The sequence below is a fragment of the Lycium ferocissimum genome, chromosome 5 (assembly GCF_029784015.1).
Source record: "Lycium ferocissimum isolate CSIRO_LF1 chromosome 5, AGI_CSIRO_Lferr_CH_V1, whole genome shotgun sequence".
Lineage (NCBI taxonomy): Eukaryota > Viridiplantae > Streptophyta > Magnoliopsida > Solanales > Solanaceae > Lycium > Lycium ferocissimum.
The window spans coordinates 64,331,258-64,338,978 of NC_081346.1; the positions used below are offsets into that span (position 1 = coordinate 64,331,258).

General features: G+C 33.4%; 1 protein-coding gene across 1 annotated transcript; it reads right to left on the reverse strand.

The window, feature by feature from the left end:
* Nucleotides 1-4,891: 4,891 nt before the first annotated feature.
* Nucleotides 4,892-7,458, reverse strand: LOC132058470 (cytochrome P450 71A4-like). Its single transcript, XM_059450960.1, has 2 exons — nucleotides 6,350-7,458; nucleotides 4,892-5,658 (listed from the first exon to the last, which is right to left on the reverse strand). The coding sequence occupies exons 1-2, from the start codon at nucleotides 7,247-7,249 to the stop codon at nucleotides 5,017-5,019; spliced, it is 1,542 nt and encodes a 513-aa protein (XP_059306943.1). The 5' UTR covers nucleotides 7,250-7,458; the 3' UTR covers nucleotides 4,892-5,016.
* Nucleotides 7,459-7,721: the final 263 nt, after the last annotated feature.

Consider the following 7,721-nt stretch of genomic DNA (forward strand, 5'->3'; position numbering starts at 1 on the left):
AAACTCAAAATTAAATCCTTTAAAATCAACGTTCGTCTGGAAAACATCTCAGGCTGGAAATGTTCAGGATTTTCCCTCAACGAGGGGTCTCTTCATAGCGCCCAAGCATTAATAAAAACATGCACTACTAGAGGTTTATCCCTCTGATACTCAGTAGAAAATTTGTGTTATAAAATATGATTTTCTCACCTCATTTCCACCGAATTAGCTCATTGGGAAAACACAAGCTGGGACACAAGTTCCCGTTGAAATGTTGGGTAACTTCCTAAGTTTTTTGAGTGAAAATACTACTATTTAGAGTTTTTCCACCAACATTCAGTGGGAATAGCCATTGGACATTTTTGTTGGAAAATTTCAGTGGGAAATAGTGGTTTTTTAGTAGTATTGTGTTCTTGTGTCTGTATCATATCCCATCACTCTGATATCTTGAATTGATTCACTAGGAATTACCGGAACTGGTGAATATGCTCGCGATTCGCGCGGTTATGAATATTTTTCTTTCAAATATAAAAAAAATGTGTTGTAGATAAATAAAATGAAGTTATTTTTGTTTATACCAAAGAAATATAATTTTACAATATAAATGCACAAAAAATACAACTACCATTCTAATAAGCTAATAACAGTAGATTTTGTGAAAAGAAAAAAGGATGAAAAAAGGGAAAACGAAGAGGGCTAAGAATATAACACGTGTTGACCTCTCTCAATTCTAAAATATACAAATGACCCAATGTATAACCTGTCATCAACAAAACGAAAAGGAAAAAAAAAAACAATACAAAATAATTTTACTCTCAGTAATAACTAAGAAGTAAATCCATTACTTAAATACCTGTCAAAATTTCCTGAAAACCTCTTGACTCATTCGATTTGTCATATTATGCCTTATGAACTTATGCATGATACCTGCATATTCATCATTATGATTCATTATACCACCTATATATAAATATTTTTCAACAAAACTTCAGATGTGACATCAAATTCTAGATATATTAGTGTCTTCTAATCAACAATAATTTTAAAAAGACAATTGCATCAGAAGCGTTGTATATAAGCAAAAAATGAGGCCTTTAGGGAAAAATCTGTAGAAACGGAGAGCTTAAAAATAAATAATTATGTGAAGAATAAATTATATCTTTACATATACTAATCTAGGAAGGCAAATAGGTGTAAATATATTACCTTTCCTGCGCAAAATCTGAGCAAAGGGATTTTTCATCTCTTACAAAAAAAGTTTGGACAAAAGGGGTTTGAATAGTCCCTTAGCAGCCGGTTCATTAGCTTCTATTTAAGGAGATTATTTTGTTACTTTAATTGTACGAACCTAGAATTTAAGAAGATTCTTTATTATTTTGTAACTGTTCCATCTTAATCGTGGAAGCTGTTAAAATCTTCCTTGCAATAATTAAACATAATTTAATAGGCAAATGAGAAAAAAGATAAATCAGCCTTATAAAGGTGGCCACATCACATTTTTAATGCCTATCTTTATACATGGATATAGATTTTTTTCTTTAACATTCAAATAATCATTTTCCCTCTAATTTTCATCATTTATAACTATTAAACTTCATAAATATTTAATTAGGTGAAATTATTTAAATGCCCCAAATTAAGGGAATGCACAGCCACAAATCTTGGCTCAAATGGACGTGGATTGTTTCTCTTTTCCTTATTCCTTTTCCTTTTCGATTTTTACCATCGGATTTTCTAGTTTCACTCAAAATCTTATGGGAAATTCCCATAATTCTTCCTCTTCCTTTTATATTTTATGTACTATCCCAATACATCCATAGTCATCCTATAAATTCATGGATTGGGCTCCTCTCCATTTCCATTCTCTCCATTTTCCCCAGTTCTATGTTAGATCAGAGACACATGGCATGGGTTAGAATTAATGACTATGATTTAATTGACTAAACACAAGGCTCTAACCATAGTTTATATAATTAATAACTTATCCATAAATATATTAAAATATTTTCTCTCTCTTCCTATTTTAATATTCCATCTTTTTTTTGCAATAATGACAACTCTTTAATGGTGATATTTTCCAGAATATAGACAACTCTTTGGAAAATATACAATTACCAATTGAATAATGAGCTCTATATTATGTAAATTAGTAAGCATCATAATTGAAAAAATGGAAAATATCACCAATTGAATATTGGGTCTATTAGGGGAAAAAAATAAGTGGCAAAAACTAATCGGATAAATCAGAAAAGATATTTTAGTGGGTAGGAAAAGTAAATAGGAAGAGAGAGAAAATTATTCTAATATAATTATGGATAAGTTATTAATTATGTAATCATGGTTAGGGCCTTGTTTTAGTCAATTAAATCTTAGTCATTAATTCTAACCCATGCCATGTGTCTCTAATTAAAGATAGAACTTGGGGAAAATGGAGAGAAGGGAAATGGAGAGGAGCCCAATCCTAAATTCATCACATCTAATATAATGTAAAAGAGTTCAGGAAAAGCAGAAAAAGAAGAAGAGAAGGAGAATATAACTCCCATTAGTACTTTTGTTATCCTTGTTGCACATTCTTTAGTACCAAAAACGAAAAAATGTCCATGAAATATTAAATACATCATGCTCCGCCATCCTATATCATTTTCATCCTCATATTCATCAATGAACGTCGACATATCGAGCTGTGAAGGCGGGCTTCGAAGACACAGTGGCGAATCGTATCTTCTCCAGAGAATTGTTTTCATATCTCTTTGCTAATCCTTTGACGGCCAAACCCATAAGAAAAAGAGGTGAGATTTGAAATGGAAGAGGATGTGTGCTTAAAGTCGAATGCTACTAAAGTAGTATTTATAGGTTTGAGGCAAGTTACAATTATATTTACGTAATCAATGATTGAAGTAATGGGTTTAAGTAGGTAAAAGAACGTGGTTAAATAGGTATAGAGAGGAGAAATGTGTGTGCGCGGCTCATCAGGAGGGGAGAAATGCTTTGATAAAGAGAGGAACGTGGGTATAATTAGAATTATGAAGGAAATAAATGCAAATAATAAGAAATACCATAAATGAGATTCGTTGAACTTTTTGCAAACTTTCTGGACATCAAATAGTGGGTAAAACATTAACATAACAATAGAGAAAAAAGATAAAGAAATAGTTCTGTAACTGATTTTGGTAGTTGAAGAGGCCAAAAACAGTAGTAAATACCATATGATTTCAGTTAATTTTAATTAATAAATCTTTAAAACGGTTATTTGACTTTACTGCTTTGTCTTAAAATCAGAAGTGATTATATTTAGCTAATAGATTATGTAGAAAGTTTTTTAAAACAATCCAAAGAAAGGAGAAAAAGAATAAATGTCAATGGAGGTCATAGAGAGGTACCACATAGGATTGCCTATTGCGAGCTTTATATTATATATTGATTGGAGGATGCAAACGTAGGCTTTCTTTGATTACTGCTTTCAGATATTGCATTTTGAATTGGTACATCATCCTCTGTTACACTAGACTTTCTTTGAGCTTTTTCTCACCTCATCGTGCAATTTCTCCTATTTTTTTTTGGGGATTTTCTAACAGTTCTGTCAGCGACCACTAGAGAAGTGCAAATATGCTGCTGCTTCTAGCTATAAACATGTCCTATTGTTGGAGGAATTAACAAATTATCGGAAGCAAAATTGATTGAGGAAATTCTTGTACTTGCATCTTGCGAAATTTAGGGTATGTTTGGTATGATGCAATTTTCCAATGTCTGGTTGGTCAAAATATTTTAGAAAACATCTTTATTTAGGAAAACAAATTTATTAAAATCAGAAAATTACTTTTGTAATGAGAGTGGGGAAAACTTTTCGAAGTGTCTCATCTCTTTTCATGTTTGCCATAACATAACTTCTCTAGTGTTGATGTTCTTCGGTCAAAAATTGATAACTAAGTAGTCATCATAGGGATCTTAGTAGCAACGAAGTAGTCATCATAGGGATCTTAGTAGCTCAGTTGGTTGAGTTGTTGGCAAGGGTTCAATTCTCCACCTTCTAATCCCCTTCCCATTTCCCCTTCTCCTGCCCATATGTAATAATAATAAATTATTAGTGTTTTTTCTTTCTTTTTTTTCTTTTTTAAAAAAAAAAAAAAAAAAGTAGTCATGATATGGTCAATGTCCCACCTCTTCAATTGGACAAGGTCAAAAATCAAAATACCAAACGCTGACAAATCAACTAGTTATTTCATGATCCTTGCTCATTGCTCCTTCATTTCATTGAAGTGGATTCCTACGAATAGTGGTGCCAGTGTTATAGAGTTTGAAATATTGGAGTAATTATTCAAAATTATTTTGGGTACTACAATTTGAAATAATTTGAAATAACTAGTTTGGACTTTGGTACCTGAAATAGGTACCACAGTTGAAAGATTTAATAAAAGAACATGTTTACAAAAGAACACAACCTTTCAAAACAAGTGCCTATTTCAACTAATGTAATTACTCCATATGTCACTTTTAATTCAATTGATAATCGGCTTGTTGTATCCCAAAAGAACATATTCTAACCAATAGACAAGCAATCACTCTTTCGACATACATACCAACTAAATGTGGAAAGTTTAATTTAATACTTTCCAATTTATGTTGACTTTTTTCCATATAAGGTAATAATTTAACTTCAAACTTCTGATTTATAAAATGATTTATAGCCACATAAATTTCTATGACTTATTTTAGACTATATGTTTCAAAAGTCCTTTTTTTCCTCTTAAACTTGGTGCGGAATAAACAACCCTTGGATAAATTGGACGAAAAAAGTATTTAAATATCGAATGGCCAGATGGTTTATTTGTAAATAGCAGCACCTTTGGGCTTTGGTCCCTTATGTGTAAAATAGTTGATCTTCTGACAAATTAATGTTATGTGTGGAGGATGCTAGGACAAGAAATATTGCATAAAAGAAAGTAAAATAGATGTACAAACACCCAAAAGGAAGTCGACCAATACACTTGTTACATATTGTGAAATTATTAACTACTAGCAATGCTGGGAACTATTGTTTTATTGATAATATTGGTGAATTAGATCAGTGATTGGAGTGGCCACAACTAGCAAAGGTGATTTCCTACGAACAGTGATGCCAGTGCTTTCAGTCATATCCAAATCCTCCGGTTTTATCCCTTCTGGTAAGGAAAAATTGAACTTTTGTACTAGCCTTGCCAACGCTAGCTCAATTACCGCAATAGCAAAAGTACTTCCTGGGCAGCCCCTTCTGCCAGCTCCGAAGGGAATCAACTCAAAGTTTAGGCCTTTGACATCAATATCACTATTTAAGAATCTCTCAGGCCGATACTCCTCTGGATTTTCCCACAATAACTGGTCTCTGCCGATTGCCCAAACATTAACAAAGGCTTGAGTTCTAGCAGGTACGTGATAATAGCCCAATAATTTCACGTCTTCCATTGATTCTCGAGGAACTAGTAGTGGATTCGGTGGATGAAGCCTGAGGCTTTCCTTGATAACTGCTCTCAGATATTGCACATGAGTATTTTTTAAGTCATCCTCTGTTATCTCCAATTTTCCTTGAGCTAATTGTCGCACTTCATTCTGTAATGTTTCCATTGTTCTTGGCTGCCTCAAAAGCTCCGTCATTGTCCAATCTAGAGTTGTATGTATTGTATCCGTACCCGCACCAAACGTATCCTATGATAGAAAATTAACACGAAATCAAATGACAAATTGCGTTTTTAAGCTCCATTTACTCCCACACACTTTCCAACATTTGAATTATAGCCACTAACCATGGGGCTATGACACATAAAAGCACAGTTGGTGTGCACCATTGCTTTACTTCGCGAATAAAATTTAAAATATTATACATTTGCGACATGTTCGTACAAAAAAAATTAATAATACATTTTAATACTATTCTACATTCATTGAATTAAACTTCTGAATTAGATCAGTATCTTACAAGCGGAAGTGCAAAGGAGTCCCTAAAAGAAAAAAATTAAAACAAAAGATGCACGGGGAGGAAACCTTTTACCATTTGAATAGCCTGTTACAAAGTTTGTAAAGTACTACAAGATTAATCGTAAACTAGGTTCTAGGCAAAATGCATGTGAGTTTCAATTTTTCTTTTAATTAAACGTTCAGCTTGATCTGCCTAGATCAATAATGGATTAAGGGTAAAAACTTACCACACCGGGTGTTTATACCAAACCAATGAATGTATGTCGTGTGTTTGAATATTTGTAACTATCACTTAACCATGATTGATCAATGTATATATTCACTTCATTAAATCACTTAACCTGTGTGTGTAAGTATTTACCGGTGATAGATTGTTATGTCAGATTAAATAATTAATGCGCAGAAAATACGAGATTCGTACCAAGAGGATAGCTTTTAATGAATCCCTTTGCAGAGGAAAGCCAGTTTCTTTTCCATTTTGAATTTCTAGCAAAACGTCCACCAAGTCTTTAGCTTCACCCGCACTGTATTCACCTTTGTTGTTCCTACTAATGTGTTCTTCAATCACACTCTCCAAAAATGCATCCAACTCTTTAGCTACTTTCTCCACTTTGGTGTCCAAACCAGTGATTTTATTGACCCATTCAAGCCATGGAATATAATCCCCAATGTTAAAAGAACCTATAAGTTCAACTAGTTTTTCTAGGATGGTCTTAGCATCTATTCCACTTTCCCCTTCATTATATTTCCTCCCTAAGGCCACTCTGCTAATTATGTTATTAGTCAGAGAATATAAACTATCGGTCAAATCTATCACTGAACTCAAAGAATCACACTCTTGCCTGATTTTTGCAATCACCTTCGATATTTCTTCTTCTCTGACATCACGAAAAGATTGAACTCTTTTATTGCTGAGAAGGTGAAGCACAATAATACTTCTAACTTGCCTCCAATATTCACCAGAACTAAAGGCTACGTCCTTGGAGCGATATAAGAGTCTATCAACGATGCTGGATTTAGGTCTGCTTGACCAGACGAGATCGTGAGTTTTCATGATATCACGAGCAGCATCAACAGAGGAAGCAACGAGCATTGGCTTACTTCCCAAGTGAAGTAGCATGACTGGACCATGTTTTTGTGATAGTTTATGGAGAGAACGGTGAGGATGTGACCCAAGTTGATGTAAATTTCCTATGATCGGAAGCTTTCTTGGAGATGGTGGTGACTTTTTTGGATTGTTGAAATTAGTAATCAAACATTGATGGGCGATGAAAATGAAAACAAGCAGGGGAACTAGAACAGAATACCAAGGGAGATCCATCTTTTTGTTGGAGCGATGAGTAACGAGATGCAATAAAATCAAGATTTGGTTGTGGCTTCAAGTTAGTAACAGCAACGAGTTAATTAAATTATTGATCCCACTGTATAGACGCCAACTTGCAAATCTGCCCCACGAATACGTCGTTTATTACAATAATATTTGTTGTGAGTTTTTGGTAGATTTTTTTTTAACATGGCAAGAGTTGGATTGTGACGGTATTTTCTCATTATATTATTGCATTTCGGGATTATGATCAAACACATCACTTACTTTTTTATTGTTTCTGATCTTCAAAATATCTAAAGAACAGATTTTTATGATCTGGACCAGTTTCATAAAGTATTAATATAGTGATACGCACCACTTTCTTGAAGAAATTAGTGACATCGATCACTTCTTTATTTTAAAAACTAGTTAATCTGCCCGCGCTTCGCGCGGTCATTACAAAATATCAATGTGTTTATGTAGGTGA

What these genes read in the sequence shown, in the direction of transcription:
- LOC132058470 (XM_059450960.1), bottom strand. Translation starts at nt 7,249, where the DNA reads ATGGATCTCCCTTGGTATTCTGTTCTAGTTCCCCTGCTTGTTTTCATT. An exon ending in CATTAAAAGCTATCCTCTTG is followed by an intron (nt 5,659 to 6,349) that starts GTACGAATCTCG and finishes TTTCTATCATAG; the next exon opens with GATACGTTTGGTGCGGGTAC.